This window comes from Nomia melanderi, chromosome 1, assembly GCF_051020985.1.
Source record: "Nomia melanderi isolate GNS246 chromosome 1, iyNomMela1, whole genome shotgun sequence".
Taxonomy (NCBI): Eukaryota; Metazoa; Arthropoda; class Insecta; order Hymenoptera; family Halictidae; genus Nomia; species Nomia melanderi.
In genome coordinates, this window is record NC_134999.1 from 29,172,991 (window position 1) to 29,194,570 (window position 21,580).

Consider the following 21,580-nt stretch of genomic DNA (forward strand, 5'->3'; position numbering starts at 1 on the left):
CTCCTTTCGTCTTTGAATATGTATTTTACAAATTACACAATGCCACTGGAATAACTGACGAATTTTGTGAAAAAAGACTTACGGCTGCGCACTGATCAACCAAAACACGTGTACTGACAGCTGATTGGCACTTAAGCTGCCAACCGTAAACAAGGATCCCCGTGTGGCCCAATTTTCCTTTATCTTTAACACTAAAACTGTTAGGCAGGTCAAAATGACCCATCCCTGATGTCTTCTTTTTGCAATTATTAGAAAGATAACAGATGTTTCTCTGAAAAATTATTAAAGAAATCGATTGAGCAATACGAAAACTGAATTGTAAATCAATTAAAGTTTTAATAGATACATTCTTGAAGTTCTTCTAAAGGAATTTCAAAAAGTCCATGTAATTGCTCGGTAGTTTTAGTGTTAAAGCGTTTTCTAACTTATCGGACATTTAAAATGTACCTAGTGCCTATGTGTACCATTCGGGACGAAAGGGTTGAGGGTGGACACAGTTTACAGACGCTCTAAATGTAGACAAACTTCAGGAATTTTTTTTGTTAATAACTATCAAGTGAAAATTTCTGACTTTTTCTGGGTGTATAAATATGACCTTCTGATTTATATTTATATTTCTTCTAAGCCAACGTGTTAGAAAATAGCACAGTCATTCGTTAGTTTCGGAACCGGTTTTCGTAACATCCATTGTTGGCCGACCCGACTGCAAACAACTGAAATATACGAAGGTAAACATTTTTGTGGATTTATAAACAGAAATGTATTATTTTAAATGTGGCGTACGGATTTTTCGATGACTCAGTTATTTAATATTTTATAAACATTTGAAGCTAATTTGTTGAGATAAAAACAGGTTTCTGCACTTCAAATGCTTGCCGCCTTCGTAATAATGAAAATTTAAAGAATTAAATAGGAAAGCAATAAGAAAATAAATAATAATACACTTAGGTTCGTGAAATTCTGTTTAAAGTTTTCATCGCGAGTTATATCTCTCAGACGTTCTTGCCCTCCTGGTTTCTATAAAATATTACTTAATACTACAATATTGTAATACTAAAGTGATTTTGATACTACGAGTAATAAAAATATTGATTGTAATGTGCAGCAAATGCTTTATCATTAGAAAAAAAATACTCAAAACACTTGGAAATAATTTTCCATGTGTTTTCGACTATACATGTCAAATGCTCAAAACAGTTGGGTACGAGAATGTTTCGGAAAATCGGAGTTGTTACATCATTTCCGGAAATGGAATATGTACAAAAAGATTGATTGCATCACATAACCGCCATAAGCAAGCATGCACACGAGATGTTGCATATTCTCGAGAACCATGAGCGTGTACACTCGTAACTTTTAAAATGTCCATTTGTATGAACTGTTTTCCCTATCTGACAAGTACAATAGTTGCACGGTTAGAAATTCTAGGTTGTAATTTACATTCGTAAGACATTAACCTTTCACCTTGCAATTTATTTCGTGACCAACCTCGCAGGAGTACTATATAATTAATAATCTTCCAACAGAGAGGCGTGCATCGCAAGTCTGTGTGAACAAATATACATTGAAAAGGAAGAATAAATTTTGTTTAATGAGCTTCATTTTTAAGAAAATGTATATAGTTTAAATATTACTTCAATATAATTGAATACAGATAATTATAGACTGGAGAGAGACGAATAATTGAGAGGTTGTAGCGCATGAAAAAATAATGTATGTACGATGACATTTTGTTACGCAGAACATCATTTCCGAATAAATAAATGTTAAAGTTAAAATTTGTTGAGCGTTAATTGATGCACGATCATAAACGCCTACGTGTATTAATATAATGTTCAAACTTAATTTTAACGAAAATAAACTCCTACACGAAAAAATTGTATTCCTTCTCTATGATTCATTTTTTCATACAGAAATAGATACCTCTTCTCACTTGTATCATTGGATTGAAAATATGCTGTATACCTTTTTATAACCTTGTATTATTTCTCTATTATTATTACTTCTTTATAATTTTAATGCTAAGTATTCAATGCGTCAAAGAGTCTACTGTGAATTATATTTTATTTTTGGTAGCCCTCAGATTATTTGAAAAATTGATATTACAGTAACTACAGTAGGAAATAATAAAGCAAATGAAGACGTGCAAACAGAAATTTAATAAAATAAAAAAAGTAATTTCGAAATCATTTTAATGATAAGAATTGGAACAAATAAAATAATATAGCAACAGAACAGAAACTGAATAAAATTATTACACCATCGTAACGCCGTACATATATCCATGTAAATATTGTACAAAACAAAATTCGCATGTAGTTTCATTAATTTACATAATTATGTTGTTTCACCAGAAGATCGAACAAAAATATATTATCATAATTTCTGAATGAATATATAAAGGTTGCATTTTTAAATTCACCATACACTTATTTAAATGTAATTAAATGAATTAGAGAAATTAATTTAAATAGAAGCACCTTGTGCAGCGGTCACTTTTCGCTTACCTAAATATGTTCACTAACTTCCCCAAAGTAAAACTTAATAGTCATACCTCAAGTTAACAAGTAACACGAAGCAGAGAAGTGTGCGACTGTATAAGTTTCAGGAAAATTGAACAAGTTTGTTATATACAGTAACGGATATTACAGTCGACATTAGCAATTTTACCTTGTCTTACGAACTGCAAATTCTCCTTTTTTTTCCTCCCTTTTTTTCTTTGTTATGCGAAATATGAAAGTTTCTTAGTGCACGTAAGAACCTCACGTTGTTTTATTGATCTTCGTTATAGAACACTTGTTCAGCTTTTTGCAGTTTTATAACAGAGAGAATTATTGGAGTAGAAGCTTCAGCTTTAGCTTCCGATGGAAAAAAATTTTTTAAAAGAGAATAATAAGTCCCCGCACTGATTCCAGGCAAGTGGAAATGTCGGAAGTGATTTTATCATTTGGATTATCTCCGAATTCTATTCTTTCTATAAAAGGCTTCCCTCGCCAAATTTGTTAAACAATACCTGGAATTCTTTCAATTTTAAATTCGTCCAATTCTATTATGCAATATTATCAGTTTTAATTCTCTTTCCCTTGTTTGTTAAAATATACGTCAATTAGTCAAAGGTCACTTTATATTGAATGCTATATATAAATTTAATTATATAAAGTCAATCAACAGAATATTGGAAACTAATCATTATTACATGGCAAATGACATTTAATAAGAGCTTAAAATGTAAACAATGAGTACATAAAGAAATAACGAAAAATGAAAGATTCTACTGTTTCTTATAGTGAACATATAATTTCTTTAAAAAATATATAATAATTTCAGTAAGCGCTTATGATTAATTTTTTCAATTAAATAGAGCATATATTTTGGCCCATATGAAAATACGTGTCAAGTGAAATTTAACTACGCGAGAGACGGTAATCTTCGTTAATCTTCGCTAAGGTCACGAATGAAAATAATAATACGAATCTTTCTAACAATTGCTAAGAAAGTATGCGGTATTCGATTAATAAAATGAATGGTTTCTTTCGATTCTTCAAGAGTATTGCAGTTGTAAGAGAATCATGTACTTCGCAGTAATACATAGAATCCCTGACGCTTCGAAAGTCGGGACTTCACTATGTTCATCGACTTTTAATAATAACGATTAATTATAATTTATTTTTATTATCGATGTTCCATTAATCCGCAATAGGTACATCTTGGTGTTCTCATTTTTCAAACTTTAATCGCATCGCTTTGGAAATTCATTACCGCAACTGAAGCCGATTTAACTGATTAATGCTTCATATTGATCACGAGATTTATTCTTGCCTGTTACCACAGGAACACCGAAGAAACGTGTTAATTTCTCAAACGTTAGTTAATAATAATAATAATAATAATATATACAGAATATAATATAATATATTATTGTACATATAATATAGTATATAAAATATAATATACAATATAATTTTATATATTATACATATAATTTTCATTTCAATAACTTTATTCTACTAAATTGATTAAAAAGTTCCATTAAAAATATTATATTTAGTACAATAATTTTTCCTATACTTGTGTATTATTTACTAAAAATTATATATATTCATATCAGTGAATCACAACACACCGTGCTCCTTTTGATTTAATTGAAGGTAAATTTAAATTCTAATAAACGACAATAAATAATCTTTAATTTTTAGTGAATCATATCGTGGTTCGTGAAATTAATAGACATGTACAGAACAAATTATTGTATTAAATATGATATTTTTAGTTCAAGTTTTTAATAAATTTGGTAGGATAAAAGTATTAAAATTAAAATTTTATATAATACATAATCCAAAAATATTTATTATTAAAAGGATATTGATTCATTTATAACATTAAAATTTGCAATTTAAAATTATTGATATGAAAATAATCCTGAAATAATTTGAACTATTAGAAAGAATCCTAAAATAATGTATTAATTAATGTATTAATAGCTAATATTTGGCTGGGCCTCCTTTGCATTTCATAATACTTTTGAGACGATCTGAATCATCAGGCTAGTGAAACCAATTTTCTTCCTGTTTACGTAAAATTACTTTTTTTCTTATATTGACATGTTGGTTTGCAATTAAGTATATATAAGTTTAAAAGCTTCGTAATTCCAACATACATTCCTGTTGATAAGAACTTTGAAACTTGTATTGTAAACAAATATCAATCGTTTAAATCCAGCAGTTCAGGAGACACGAATACTCTTGTGATTCACTGTATATACATATATCGAGAAAAAACAAATTGCTTTTAGCCCGAGAGAGAATCGAAACGTTATCGTCTAGTAGCTTGATCGGATTATGGCTTTATTATTTCGTCCGATATGACGATTGTAACAATCGATTGTGACGCTGTCGAAAAATAATAGAAGATCGTAACAAGAGACACTGTTGTAATTGCGACGTGCCTGACGAATCCCTGGAACTCGCCAAATACGCAGATGTCCTTAATTAATCCCTAACAATCAATTATCGTTTTTTAGGCATCAGACCGGAGATGGAAATAGCGGGGTGCACAATTCTATCGTACTGCTCGAACTTCAATGCTCTGCCGCTGACAAAAACATTGATTTGAACATGAAGTTTCATTAAAAATTGCTTCGGATCTGGAAGTTAACGAATTGTAATATTCAAATGTAGGAATGAACTTTATTTCTACACGTTCTTATTGTATGCGTCACACTCATTGAAGTTTTATATCGTTCTTAAAGAAGTGTTACCTGTCAACCTCATTATTAGTCAGATTTGACGTTTATTAATGAAGTATGATATATCCTGCAAAATTAAATATCGAAATTTCCCATTAAAGTGAATGTAATCAATCTTTGTCATTTTGTGTGCTACTATCTTTAATACATTTTTTTTAGAAGATTTTATTTATTACATAGCATACATTTGATAATATGAATAATAAGGTGTCAGAATAAACAATCCAAAATTATATTTAAAACTTCCTTTCATTACATTTAAAATTTACTTGGCGGTAGTATTATAAAACTTAATACTAATAATCAATCGTTTAAACGAACATCATATTGAAAACGAAACGAAAAGATTTCTTCATTCGGACACATTTTTAAATTAAGCTCACAGATTGAAACAGAATCCTTCATTTTGGAATAATTCTTGTTCGCTATTCTTTACAAATTGCTATATTGTTAACTATTTACATGAATATAGTATAATGGTATACGTATAATTTTATGGAAGAATCTTACTATGGGTACTTTCCTTTTTTTAGGTAAGAGGGTATGCTTAAGTATGCATGAAATACTTTGCAGAGCTGTTATATGAAAACGATCACATGGAAATTCCTCATTGCATTCCACACTCTGTTCATTTTAATGCAGTAGAAAATTTGTCGCATGATTTATCTACTGGGAACCTGGGAACATGTAAACAAATATTTAACAAACTTATCATCGAATATCAGTTCAAAAAATCATTCTTAAACAAAGAATATACACTCATAAAAAAGAATTTTTATTTTATATATTTTATATCATATTTATATTATATATTACATATAAAAAATGCAACTAAATATATGAAAAGTATATACTTTTTATTCAATTTTCAAATGTATTCATAATCACATAATACAAACCATTAAACAAAATAATAAATAATTCTCAACGACATACAATTTGTATTCCATCTTCCACCCTCGTAATTCAATAAAAAAAATCACAAGAAAACAAAATGGTTGTACTCGTTAGGAAGGTGAGGACCAAAAGATGGCATAAAAGTATTATTAATCAATTATTCTACTCGTTGAGTCGTAACAGATTTTTCCTGTTCCCTTCGGAGCGAAAATTATACCTCGCTTCGGCTCCCATCATCAGCTGGACATGATTTTGCTCACGTATCATTTCGATCAAAATTCTCGGCAAGATTTTCAATTTCTCCTCATGAAATCCATTAACGAGGACGATGATCCTCGATGCGTGAACATTTGATGGATACGAACCTTTCGCTGATCCGATGTCATAAAAGTTCCGCCACTGCCGATTGATGGGAACCCGATATGCGTTCCGCGTCTATGTATGTATTTACCTGCTACACGTATGTATACGCACGCATGAACGTGTACGGGTCACACCTGTAAATGTAACCAACATCCACCCATTCCGCAATAATGGAACTTTTATGATATCTGAACAAAGGGATTTTTCGAGACGTTCGTCCGGGAACGAATTTTCTTCGATCGTCCGCGAGCGGATATCGACAACTATGGAGAAAACTCATTTTATCGCCGGCTAAAACCTCTTCAATACCCATGCGGCTCTGTATTCTCTCCGCCATTTTTCCTTGAGAGAAATTCTCTTTGGACGCTTATCAGTGAGCATTCGAGAACAGTGATGCAGAGATTTTCATTGAGATAGAGGAGGACGGTTTAAAAATAATACATCATGTTGGAATTCGGTTTAGGATCTCTTGGATATTCGTTGGAATTATGTAAACTCATAATTAGAGATTCTTGTTACACGTGGTCGCCTTGTATTTTCACGGGAAATGAGAATTGTTTAGTATGAATATTTATATTTGTATATAAATTGTAATTTAATTTAATATAATGTTTATGTTTATGTATAAAATGTAATTTAATGTAATACAACATTTCTGTTTAGGAATAAACTGCAATTTAACTTAATATAATATTTATGTTTATATATAAAGTAAATTATATATAAAATATAATTATATTTGGTATATACAAATATACGTATGTAAACAAAAGCGAAACATTATATTATTATTACGTTCGTGGATATTGAATTTTGACGGCAAACATAGTTATAGTTAATGTATAATTTATTTTCGGTTGATACATTGTTAGAAAGAAACCACTGTAAAATTCGCCACAACATAAATCATTTGGTTTCGTGTTTTATTCAAAATGAACAGGAAATTTAACATAAAATAGTGTAATATTTGTCCTTGTTATCTGTCCCAATAATTTCTTGTTATCTGTTCCACAAGGTACACGCGTAAATACTAATTATCGATTAAAGCGGTTAATTAATACTCCGCATAAAATAGAACCGTGCCATTGTCCAAAATTTTATGGCGATTAATAGATTCGTTTGTAATTTTAATAAATATCTGATACGTCGCGCTTCGTAGTTTTGCTTCATTGAAAGACATTGCATTGTTCATTATACTGTTTCACAGAAACGACGCTAATTAATAATTATGCACAGTTATTTATTTGCCGGTGTTAATTAACGAGCTAACTTTTAACCAACTTCGTGCTACATCTGTATTTCTAGTTTGATATTCATTTTTAGCTTTGCGTGAAACGTTAGGCGTGTGAAATTCATCATAATATGCAGAAGCTTCGAGTGAAGAACTTAATTAAACTGGCTGACATCGTACATCTGAAACTTAAACTCGAATTTATATGACGAGAAACCATTTCCAATCCATCAGCTCGTAAAATCAATAAAACTACACAGACGTCAAATACGTGAGCTATCTCAACAAATCACGAAGACCTAAATATCTCCTTTCTTCTGAGTGACACAAAAAAAGAGATCTTGGACGGTTTCAAAGGATGAACGTGATGTAAAAATATCTGCTCCCTATGTTACTTTCCTTAAGTCCCTCAAATCACCTACATTATTTTTATATGAATGTGATATTCTTTATTGAAGCATTGCAACGTTGAATATTTGTTGAACGTTAAACATATAGTTTCTCGTTCAAGAATACTCATATTAAGAAACGTAAAAAGAAATAACGATTTCAAGCTATTTGTTCCACAATAAATGTAATTATGATTTAATTTACATTTTTAATTATATTATAATATAATTTTTTGTCCTTAAGCAAATGAATCAGAAAAATAGTAATCAACTCTGAATGACTGTTTATCTACTCGTTTTGAAATTCCTGTGGCAAATACATTTTCAGAAGTCGCTTTATCGTTATCATAATATTGTAAAGGTAGGATATTAATACTAAAACAGAATATTAGATTCTTAATTAAAAAGATAAAAGCATAAAGTGCAGAAAGATACAGAAGACACAAATAAACACAGTAATAACTACAATCAATAAAACTGATGATCAATTTAAAAATTTCTCTTAAGACTTCTTGTTAACCATTTTTACAAGAGCTTCATCATTGTTACTAATCTGCTGGAAAGAAACTCAATAAAATATACATTCATACGAAGAAACTATTTCATACTGATTGGTTCAGTATTCCTCGCTTAGATACAATTTCTTCGGTTGACACTAAATCGTTTAATAGTAAGTTTCGTATTCTGCATTAGTATGTGAAATACTAAAATAAAACAACCTCGTTCTTTAGTTTACGTACGATTACTCATTATGTTAGTTTCAAGAAACGTTGACTATATTTCATCAGAAAATGTTTTCGGTGTTTTTGGTAAAAAGTTCTTGGAGTGCAAAGGGTTAAATGTACTCCATATTCGCGGATTACTCCTTCGATTCAACGTACTCTTCGAGGCAAAAATTGCTTAGCTCTAGGAACGCATTGATTCGATAATTCAATCGAATGAACGGAAATGGTGGACGCTTATCGAATCACTTTCAAAACGTTCTGAATATCCCACGCGTGACAGCGCCACGGAGGAACGGGGATCTATCGGTTATTTGAAACACGCGGTTGCTCTTTTTTAATTCACGCGTGTCATCCAGCGATGTGCCGAGCACCGCTAATAGCATTGCAATTTCCTCTCGATGCCTGGTATCGATCTGTTTCGACGATCGGCGATGCGGCGTTACAGAAACCGAAACTGGTACCGGTTTTTTTGGTAAAAAAAAGAAAAGCTGAAAGAACGTTTATATCCTCTTTTTTCCCGGCAATTAGAAATTGACAGGCTATAAACGATGAATCGTTGCACTAGGAACGACGTTATAAATTCCGCTGAAAACGTGAAATATAAGTTCGAGAGAAAATGGGACGAAGTGTTCGAAGCAATTGGAGAATGTAACGGTGAGCACTGTTATTTCTGCCTCCAACGTGCATTTCTTTCATGTGAACGACGCATTGTAATTTACAAGAGGGTCGAGCGTATTAATGGTGCCGAATTTTAGTTTCGTTGCTTTTCTTCTTATTTATTTATTTATTTATTTAACGGTAAACGTACCGACATTTTGTATGTATCTGTTTATATCGTAATTGGTCGATTAAGCGTGGACACCATTTAGAGATGTTCTAAATATAGGTAAACTGTAGAAATTTTTTTGTTAATAACTATTAAGTGAAAAGTTTTGATTTTTTTCTGGGTGTGTAACTGTAATTTTCTGCTTTATATGTGTATTTGTTTCTATGACGAAATGTTACAAAATGGCGGAGTTATTCGCATGATTGTTAACAACTGAATCATTCGAAGATAAAAATATTCGTGGATTTATAAATGGAAATGGATTATCTAAAATGTAGCGTACGAATTTTTCGATATTTTAATTATCATGGAAATGGTAAGAATTTAAAGTGCAAAATCCTGTTTTTAACCCAAAAAATTGGATTTAAATGTTTATAAAAAATTAAATGATCGAGATATCGAAAAATCCGTATGATATATTTTGCATAATATATTTCTGTTTATAAATCCGCAAAAATATTTGTCTTCGGATGTTTCAGTTGCTTGCAATCACACACACAATCACAAACAATGGATGTTTTACGAAAAGGAATTTTGAAGCCAACAAATAACTGCACCATTCTGTAATATTTTGGCTTAGAAAAAGTATGACTATAAAGCAGAAGGTTACAGTTATACACCCAGAAAAAATCAGAAGTTTTCACTTGATAGTTATTAACAAAAAAATTCCTAAGATTTACCTATAATTAGAACGTCTATAAGTTGTGTCCACCCTTAACTGGTTATAAAATAAAAGTAGGGTAATTTGGGGTGAGATAGCTCGATCTAATTTAAATCGTCACATCTAATCGTGATCTAATATTCACATCACATCGCAGCAGTAACAGTCAAATATTCACTGATTTAACTCCTAAAACAATTTAATTTTTACTAATACGTATTCACTTTCGGTATCATCAACAGCTTTAAAGACATTCGTAAAGATTTATTTAAGTGGACACATGGATTCAGCTTTTAATTTATATTCATAATGCTATGAGATATAATAAAAGTTTACGATACATGCCCCATTTATTTGGTATAATTTTACTGCGTTTAATTCGACTGTCTTAAACGTTAAACACGTATACGTGGAAGTCATGACTTCAATGTTCGGTCCAATCTATACAATTACAGAGGCGTGTTGAGCTTTTTCGTATAAAGGCTATTCCATGTCAAATCGATCACTTTTGTATACGATTCCTGCGATTTCGTTCAAATTGAGATATATCGTAGCTCACGTAAAAATAACTGGGGTTTAAATCATCCCACTGTTGGTTTTAAAATTGTTCGAAAAATATTAACCCTCGAAGTTGACAGTTATCGTCGACTTTTATCGAAACTAACGTCACAAAAGAATTATTCTTGCAGTGATGTGTTCGTGAATTTTAATCTTTTCTTGATCTTAACAGAATTACTCTTTTAAATTAATTTCTCGTTTCGAATATAATTTGATACACTTCGTTCTTTAATAATGTTATTAAATACCATTAACAAGAATTCGCATTTATAAACAAAGCTATCTTTTTATTCGAGTGTAATTTTCTTGTTACAATGAATTAATACGTTTCCTTAAAATAAATGTAAATTTCACTCAGAGAATTAACACTTTATCCTCTAAAATATTAAAGAAAAAGTGCTAACAGCAAGTAGCTTTTAACAAGATTAATAAAAATAAATTCGATTTCTTAATTTTGAATATGACCTACTCCCGTTCTCGTATTCGCAGTGCGATTCTCTAAATTTAAAGAATCTTTAAAAATGCACTCATCACTCCCAAAAGAAGATGCCTTTGACCACGAAAGTTTCATTCATCTATTTATATAATTTCATAATGAACACATCGCGAATCTAGCATTTTTCATAAACTTGTACTAAGCTTTTCAAATTAAAACGTTTATGAAGCATAAAAGATGTTTAAAACATTAAATAATAATTCCATAGCAATGATTTTTTACCAATGGATAGTCAAGACTCTTCAGATTAAAACGAGACTAAATAAGATGTATTTTGGAACATATTTACTTATTTAATAAATTACAATAATTTATTTTCTTCTAAGTAAATTTAAAATATGCCATGTTTAGTCTTGTTTTAATCAGAAGAATCTCACAAATGCGTTAAAAAAAGTTCCGTTTACAAGAAAACCTTTATAAGAAAGTTGTATCAGTACATTAATATTGTCTCACTAATGTCTACCACCACTGAATAACGTATCATATTATTATTACAATTGCTCGACCGTCGAGCTTCGCGTCTTGCGGAGAGGATTCGCCCCACAGTGATGGGGATGGCTACCGAGCACTAATCCTGCAGATCGTACCGGATACTAATCGCGAGACTACTGTGTTGGGAGATTACTTGATGGCGAGACTGAGGAATGCAGGTCTCATTGATCAGCTCTCGTTTGTTCACACCCCCTTTTCGATACTAATTTGGTATTCGTCAATACAGTTACACGTAAGCAATCAAAATCATAAACAAAATTCCTAAAGACAGACCCATCTTGCCTCTGTGCCGTTTCTGTTCTGGTTGGACAGTAAGTATAATTGGGGGATGACTTGATAGCGAGGCTGAGGAATGGTTAGAGTTTGAGATCTCATTGGTCAGCTTTCATCTTTCCTTACCTGATGTTCGATACCAATTTGCTATTGGCCAATACAGTTGCACGTAACCAATCAAAAGCATAAACAAAGTCCATAGCAAGAGACCTCGTTGCCCCTGTGACGTCCCGCTAGGCATCAAGTGATCTCCCAATAGTACTGCTAGGAGATCACTTGATGGCTAGGCTGAGGAATGCAGGTCTAATTGATCAGATTTCATCTGTTCCCGTCCCCTTGCCAATATTAATTTGCTATTGCTCAATACGGTTACACGTAACCGATGAAAACCATAAACAAAATTCCCAGCGAGAGATTCCTCTTGCCTCTGTACCGTCCCGCTAGACATCAAGTGATCTCCTAACTGTACGCAGTTTTACAATAGCCCGGGCGCGCGCCATCAATCAAACGAAGCGAACGTGTCCTCCATCGATTTTCCACTAATTAGAACTGAACGTTCTGTGCGTGACAGGTGGACGTCTCGACCCAGGTGGACGTGCACGGCGGTTTCGGCGCGTCCGGCGGCAACATTAGCATCGACTGGGATCGCCGTGCGACACCGCTCTACTCTCGGGAGGACATCAAAGAGCAGTACTGCATTACCAGTCGACAATTGGACGCTGTCGAGAAATCCGAGGGCGGGTTCTTCGGTTGTCTGTCGACGAAAGGGCCGTCGCCATGCAGCTCGGCGCGCACCTCGATCCTATCCGCCTGCGTGAGAAGCGTGCCCAGCGATGAGAACCTCTGCGACGCCCCCTACCCTTGCCGGCCCTACCAGATCATGTACCGTCAGCCTCACCCGACCTATCCGAGGGGCCTCTATCGTTACGACTTCGAGGATGAAGCCGACTGGATCAAGAGTTCCTACTTTCGGCGCCGACCCAGATCTTTCTGCACCGTGCCCGATCCGAAGAGGTGAGTTCTAATTTTTACCCAATCAAATCATATGTATCGTCAAGTACTGACGACCTGACACTCTTGTCTGAATGGTCAGATTGAAAGGCGCACGCCTTGCTCACACAGATTTTCACTAATCATAGGCAAAAATTCTGCGATTAAAGTTGTTTAATATGGAAGTTTTTCTTTTAACCGATGTATCGGTCCCGAACTTTTGGCCAGTGTATATGATCATATATAAGTCATATAACTGAAGAAAAATAGTTACGGTTGATTTTATGCAAAAAATTGTATGAAGCCACCAACTGCGCTAGCTCAGTACTGGGCTGTATAAATTAGATTTCACTAACACTTGCGAGGTTATTTAAACATATTGCGAATGGGTTCAGGCTTCCGAGGAAAACGCGCTGTTCTGATGGCTGTTTGGAGGGAGGAACGAACGGTGTCCTAGCAATGAGATGAATGTTAGATAGCGCAGCGACTAATATGGAACGTAATACAGTGAACATTGGATAATTGCGAAATCGGGGACCTCTTCATAACTGCAACGTCGTCATGCCCACCATATCCCCATCATTCGACGTCTCTTTCTTTCTTATTCGCTGTCTATAATTATTCTATAATTAATTATTAAGCGACCAAAAAAGATTGTGTAGTTTTTCTTGATCAGCTATGGAGACACTTGGTGCTCAAGTTTTTAATTATTTTTTATTAGTTTCATTCATCAGAGTGTTAAAATAAAACTCGAAGTGCATCTATTACTGTAAAGAGTTCATCACGAGTATATTACTGTAGTGTAAAAACTTGGAAATTGTTTCTGCAAGGTAATGCAGGATTACGTGCAGCAAAAGCTACGGTAGAAAACATTTCGGAGCATTGTTAGGAAACTTAAACTCATCCTTCTCATTCTTTAGATGTTTCATTGTTACATATTGTTCACTATACAAGATCATTTAGCAGAAAACAATTTACAAACATAAATATTACAGAACCAATACTGTGAAGGGTTTCTTCGTTAGAGAAAGTAAAGGTTAGTGTAAAAAAGGATTACTGATTACAATAAATAACAGAAGAATAATATTTAATTTGAATTTAAAAGAATCGAGTAATATTTGTGCTGGTTAAATTTTGTTTAAAATCCTCACCACGAGTCAAACACGTTATTATAAGATAAGAAGTTAAGGAAGGATTAGACCTTTTCAGAAGCAACGTCATCAGACGAGCAAGGATAGCTATCTACTTGTATCAAAGATTAAAAATATTTAATATCGCTTCATTAATGTTCTAACGCAATGCCATATATTTGTTAAGCACGAGATCGTGTATGAACTAACTAACTTCAAACTACGAATTGAGTTAACAACTTTATTCGCCCGGAATACCTACAGCGCGTTTAAAAATACGAAAAAACTTTTTATTTGTAAAAGTGGCACGGTAACAAGGGGGCTATAATATGGTGGTAATAATTTTTAATGAGCGAGAACTCATCGTTCGTTTCAAGATTACTTGAACTTTTCTAAATGGCATGATATAAATTCTCTTTTGGATGTATTATTCTTAGTATTGTTCTACTGTCCTTAGTATCATTGTGTTGTCTGTATAGAATACTCAGTATTTAATTACAATTGCTACAGTACAATTGCCACCACGTTCATTATCTCATTCAACTCTTTAAACTTCAGAAGACTGTATAACAATAGGTCACTAAACTGGTTTGTACATTCTTTGGCTGAAATAAATAAATAAAAGGATCAAATGTCACTTGACAGACTAAAATTACTATATCATCGGTATATTTATATTCACAAATAATTGATAAATATAAATATTTTCAACTTCTATAAACTGCTTAATATTCGTAAATAACATTTTCTGTGACAAGAATGAACCTTCTGTAAGATGAAGTCACCTAACATTACGTTGAACGTTGTCATAATTACGTCATCCTTCAATGTTATTAATATTATGGATTACCGCTATTATCGGTGTACTTACAAAAGGAAAATTGCATTTAAACTGCGCACCACGCGATAAGGATAGAAGGAAGAAAATATATAATTTTTATCACTTATTGTATCAATTTTTTTAAAAGAACTGTCGCATCTTAAATATCATTATAATTAAAAACTTAAGAAGTAATAGAAAATATATATTTATGAAAATAAATAGATAAACGGAAAATAGTTAAATTGGTCTTCGTGCAAAATATAATGTACCACTAAAAGAACTGTCGCATCTTAAATATCATTATAATTAAAAACTTAATAAGTAATAGAAAATATATATTTATGAAAATAAATAGATAAACGGAAAATAGTTAAATTGGTCTTCGTGCAAAATATAATGTACCACTAAAAACAATTGAAAATATAGATATTTGAAAATCTAAATAAAATCGAGCCATCTCATGTGGAATTACTTTACAGTGTTTTTTTAGAAGAACACTTTAATTGTATGTAGGAGCGATATATCTCTCGTTGGTCTTCAAAGGGTTGATGCGTAACATGAAAGGGTTGATAATGTGCTTGTTCGAGACGAGGTGTTTAAGAGCTTCCTCGGAGTTACAACCGGCAGTTACTAGAGAAAAAGTAAGCGATTACTGGCCCGATAACGCGACCAATGGTTGCTTTTATTTCTAATTGTGGAGAACGGCATGCTGCAGCTTTAATCACGTTGTTTCAAGGTTCCGCGTGGACGATCGATAAAAAATTATGTTCTCGGGATAAGTTACTGAACATACTTGCACGTTATTGGAGCATCGGTGCGAAAACTACAGATATAAATACGTCACGTGATCGTCTATTTTTATGTAAGGTGTTCTGAAGAATTAAAAAGAACAAATATCGATGACTTGCACGCTTTTGTGCGCGATGATTGGATTTTATTCGAATTGTACTATGTAAAATTGCCATTTTCATAGGTCTAAATGGAATCATTGCAATCAAATAATTTAATAGCAAAATCCAAAAAATTCGCGTAAAAGAATGTACTGTACCTATAGAAAAATAGAGGTTGGTTTCAAACCTAAGAAATCCATACAATAATAGAATAAACTATACGAAACTTCATATTAGAATTCTGGTGATTGTGTCAAACCAGTCCAAATCGTAGAAATGGAATATAAATTTTTCATCTAATTTGTTAAATCAAACAAATCGTCTAAAAAGAGAAAAATAATTCCCGTTAAATCACAATTGTGGAAAAATAGAAGAATAATTCGTGTTAAATCAAAATCGTACAAGAAAAGAAAAATAATTGGCGTTAAATTAAACAAATCTGGTAACAAGAGCAAAACAATTCGTATTAAATCAGAATCGTGTAGAAAAAAAGGATTAGTGGTGGCATCGAAGTCACGCGAAAACACAAACAGAAAATGATTTCATTAGAATCAGGAACAGGCGTCAAGCGCTAAAGGTAAAATCATAACATATCCTCGAAAGGGGGCTGCAATCTAAATGCAATTTATTTAGGTCGTTGTTGCAGCGTCGTAGAAGCAGCGCGGCGTCACCCACTTTTCCTAAGATAATACCTGTCACACGTGTGATCGGCTTTCGGTTGGCACAATGGAAATGAGAATGTAGCCATCATTCAGCGACAATGTCTGTCTCTTTCGCGGCGTGTCTCCCGGTTACTGCGGCGTAATAATAAAAAGCGAGCGTCTCCGGGCAAAAATAAATGTCTATCGACTAAACGGATAATCAAATCACGCGTATCTACGCGCGGGAACTACCCGTGACACCGGCGTATTTTTATCTGAACAGTCCTGCCAAGAAAAATCTAATCGTATCATTTTTCCCCCAGTCATTGATACCAATTATTTGTCTAGCTGCTCTATATACCGGGTGTCATATAACTGATGGTATAACCGGATAAGAGATGATTCTCTGTGAAGAATCAGTCGAAAATGTAGAATAACATTTGTTCATATGAGTTTAATGTTATTTTTACTATCTAATTATATTATACTTATCTAGTTATAAAATTTAACATTAACGTTATTTCTTTTTCTTCCAAGATTTATTATTATATAGGAAAACAATTAATATTATAGTTATCTTTACAGTTTTTATATAATTTTTATTGAATAAATATACTCAGCAGACATGCTGTAAATGCATATAAATTTAATTACATTTTTCGCACTAAATAAGAGGTAATTCAGTGCGATATTGCTTTTGAAACTCTCAACTGCTATTCCAGCTACGTGGACATTTTCTACATCTAATTTTCTAGTTTGTAAAATTTAATCTTATGTCTTACGTTAAATACACATAAGGTATACAACACTCCGTATTTCTCTGACATAGGATTATTTTTGGCGGGGCGGATGACGTATTTAAAATACTTTTTCATGGATTACGAAGATACAGTCGAATTTCTATGAATCGAATCACACGAGAAGATGTGGTTATTTCTAATGTAGGCAGCGTTAGAAAATAATGTAAACATTTATTTATTTTCTGTCTTTTATAAATAAGATTTATTTAATATGAGAAATACAATTATAACAACTACATTGACTGACGAACGACTGAATAAAACATAAATCGTTTCTAATGGAGTGGGTATATATTGATTATGTTGCTATGTTATTTATGTAATGTATTGGGTGATCTTTAAACATAGCAAATGCTATTGTTATATATATTTAATACAAGGCGTAACATTAAATTTTTAGCCAAACTAGATAATTAGACGTAAAAATTTTCTCGTAGCTGGAATTGTAGTTGAAAGTTTCAACAGCAATATCGCACTGAATTTTCTCCTGTTTAATGTGAAAAATCTACTGAAATTCGTGTGCATTTATAACATCTCTACCGAGTATATTTTTTCAATAAAAATATTAACTATATAAAAACTGTGAAGATAACAGTAATATTAATTGCTTTCCTATACAATGATAAATCTTGGAAGAAAAAAGATAACGTTAATGGTAAATTTCATAGGGTGGAAGACTACGCAATAATAGTATAAACTCTTTTATGACGAATTTTCATCAATTAGAAAGCGTAAATTCACCTCTCAAACGTGACGACCATTAATTTTCCTCACGTGCCTTAACATTTCTCCCTGTGGGCACGTGTCGTTCGAGTTCGTCCAGAAACAAAAATTTCGTTTGCACCGGCACACTCGTCGTAACAAAGAAATTATTTCTAAAACATTACTTTGTGAAATTTGTCTACATTACAATTACGAATGTACCAGTGTTGAAATGCTTTCGCGAGCGAGCGTAAATATTTTAACACTAGTATTCCGAAAGCTAGGTCATCAGAGGTCTGGCACTCATCTGGCACATCACAGAGCCTTGATGAATAAAGAGGTATTCTACAACTGTTCAACCCCGCCAGACCCACTATGCAGAATTATGCATATGGATTTCACATGCTCTTTTATGAATACTGACGTACTTTACGCGCGTTTGCCAGATTAACCGCATCTCTTTCCTTCCGTTGGGTGCATTTCGATATCAAAACTGCAGTAAAAATTAAACGATGCGTTTAGACAGATAATGATAATCAATATCACAATGGAGAAGTGTTCCAAGTATTAATATTAATTTATATTTTAACACTAAACTTATCGAGCAGTTAAATAGACTTTTCGAAATTTCTCTGCAGCAACTTCAACAGTGCATGTATTGAGGCTTTAATTAATTATAATTCAGTTTGCGTATTACAACATCAGTTTATTTCATAATTTTGCACAGAGAAACATCTGCTATCATTTCAATAATTGCGAAACGAAGAAATCAGGAATGGGTTAAGGAGAAATTAACCATGTGTAGGCACGTGTGACTTTGAAGTAACATACCTGTAACGTTTAGGAGTTACTGTAATCCTTATAAAAATTCAAACAATAGATTTTTTCGATTTTTTCGTATATTTATGATAGTGTACAAGTGAAACTATTTATCTTTAAAATTATTTCGGATATAACACTTTTAGGATATCAATAATTGCGAAATAAAACAACTGAAACCCGTCATTTTGATAAATGCAGTAGTTCTAGCATTAAGATCATAGTTTGGATAGAACTTTGAGGAAAAGTTTGAGAAATATAATCGTTGCTATAATAATAAATAAATTATTTTATTATTTGACAAGGATATAACCTTTTTAAGGATAATGTACCTTTTCATACGTGTTTTATCAGTTTATGATAAAATAATCGTGTTCATTATTTTACAAAATATTTTAACAATGTATCGATGGAAGAAGTTTCTCCAACCAGTTGAATTTTTATTCGTATTAAATACAATCTGGTAATATATATATTTTATAATTCACACTAGATCGTATATCGTATTATTTAAATTCGCATTACTCGAGACCCACCTGTACTCATAGTTGACTTTTCATTTATTTCGTCCTATTGTCTCCTCGGATATCTCGAACGTCTATTATTCCACATTCACATTCTTTTGTGTAATGGCCGTTTTGAAAAGGGTTTGTCTTCTATTGTTTCTACGTTTGCTAAGAATTATTTACACTAATTGAAAGAAAAGGAATCCTTGTCTTCGGTAGACTTGATAACACTCTTTCAATTTCTTACACGTTTCTGTTATTATATCATATTTTAAGTTCAAATTTTATGACAAAATTTTGAGTTTAATATTAATATTCGAAAAATAATCGTAGAATCTAAGTTTTTAACAAAAACCGGGCGTGGTTTTTAATAAATCTAAAGCAAGGTTGTGGCTACCATATGATGCCAACCTTTCTTTAGTACAGTTGCCAATTTTTTCGAAGGGAAAAATCCATCTCATTACTTTCTTCATAGACTACTTCTACGTTGCAGATTTGAACTTTTACATCTATCGGGTCTAGTGATAATTAATGTCGTTTTTGAAGCAGGTTATTAGAGAGATAAATAAAAATTCATCCATAATATGATTATCATTATTAACTTCACACTTTCCATACATATCAAATATTTTTAGGTTGTGCTGTTTAGATTATCGCATAAATTATCAACAATTTTAAAAACGCGTAATACAAAAACGACTTTAATCAGAATCCAGAAAATATAATTTTATACAGATGTATTCTTGTTATAAGTAACTGTTACTCGCAACATTGCAATATTATAAGCATAAATATCTTTTATTACTCAGTATTATAATATTACAACTGAGAGTTTTTCATACTGCTAACACAAAACGAGAAATGTATATTTCTTCATACAATTTTGCAAATCATATAAAGTGGTCATAAGAATAGATTTTTTACTTCTCAATAAAAAATTGACTGAAAGAAAGGAAACCGTAAAGAAAAATTCAGATTGAAAAAGTAGAAATCACTTTTTCTAACCCTCTATTCCCGAACACGTTTGCATCATTAAGTGGAATAATCCACACACAATAACCGTTGCTTATCACCAAGAGCGGAATATTTCGCACACAGCTAGTTTTAGTTGTCTATGTGTTGCTCGGCTATATCGGATCGGAGCAGATTAATTTCAATCAAAAGCTTGGACGACTTTCAGTTGAGCATCTCCGATTTATAAAATAAGCCTCACGTTTAGAGCAAACATGCAAATTGGATAAATGAGAATATTCCTGTAACACATATAAAGGAAGTTTTTCAAAGTTTCTTTTATTGAAACAGGTTAATTGCAATCAAAAACTTGAAAGACTTTCAGTTGAGCATCTCCGATTTATAAAGTAAGCTTCAGATTTAGGATGAACGTGCAAATGGAATAAATTAGAATATTCCTGTAACAAATATAAGTGAAGATTTTCAAAGTTTCTTCTATTGAAGAAGATTAATTGCAATCAAAAAGTTGAAAGACTTTCGGTGGAGCATCTGCAATTTATAAAGTAAGCTTCCTATTTAAGGTGAACATGCAAATAGGTTAGACTAGAATATTCCCGTAATAAATGTAGGGAAAGTTTTTCAAAGTTTCTTTTATTAAAGGTACACCTGGCTTCCAGAGGATGAGGAATCAACGAAATTGGAAGGTCCTCGACCTGTGCTGCCGCCCGCACCCCCGCCGCCCGCTGCTCAAGCCCCGAAAACGAAGCACGTGAGCTTCGCCAGGTCGCATACCCTCACGTCCTTTGACGTTCCAAGGAGCAGGAGTCCTCCGAGACCGCAGAACCAGGAACGGCTCATAGATTCTCAACCAACGATGCAGAATGCGATGCTACCTTCGACCTTACCCCTGATGCACCCCTACGTCGCCAGCGAGCCGCGTGTTGTTGTTCTCGGTGAGTTCCTTCTCTCGTGACAGTCCTAACTAACTTGCATGTACGGTCAATTTAGTGGGCGTTTCGTGACACGTAAATGGGTAGAAAATTGTGAAGGTGACATGTTAGATTATCCGATAAGCGATGTTGTTTCTTATCTACCTTTTTATTAAATAGTTTGGTATATTCTTACGTATTATATAGAACACCCTTGTTTCCTAAGAAAGTCACGCTGATTGG

At 32.7% G+C, this 21,580-nt stretch overlaps 1 protein-coding gene across 6 annotated transcripts in view; it reads left to right on the top strand.

Moving 5' to 3' along the window:
- LOC116428500 (uncharacterized) overlaps positions 1 to 21,580 on the top strand; it is a 120,276-nt gene that overhangs the window by 7,075 nt on the left and 91,621 nt on the right. For all 6 annotated transcript variants that reach the window (XM_031980177.2, XM_031980179.2, XM_031980181.2 and 3 more), the window contains exons 2-3: positions 12,728 to 13,170; positions 21,069 to 21,361. In XM_031980177.2, coding sequence (XP_031836037.2) covers positions 12,728 to 13,170; positions 21,069 to 21,361 — 736 coding nt within the window. The remainder of the gene's footprint in view (positions 1 to 12,727; positions 13,171 to 21,068; positions 21,362 to 21,580) is intronic.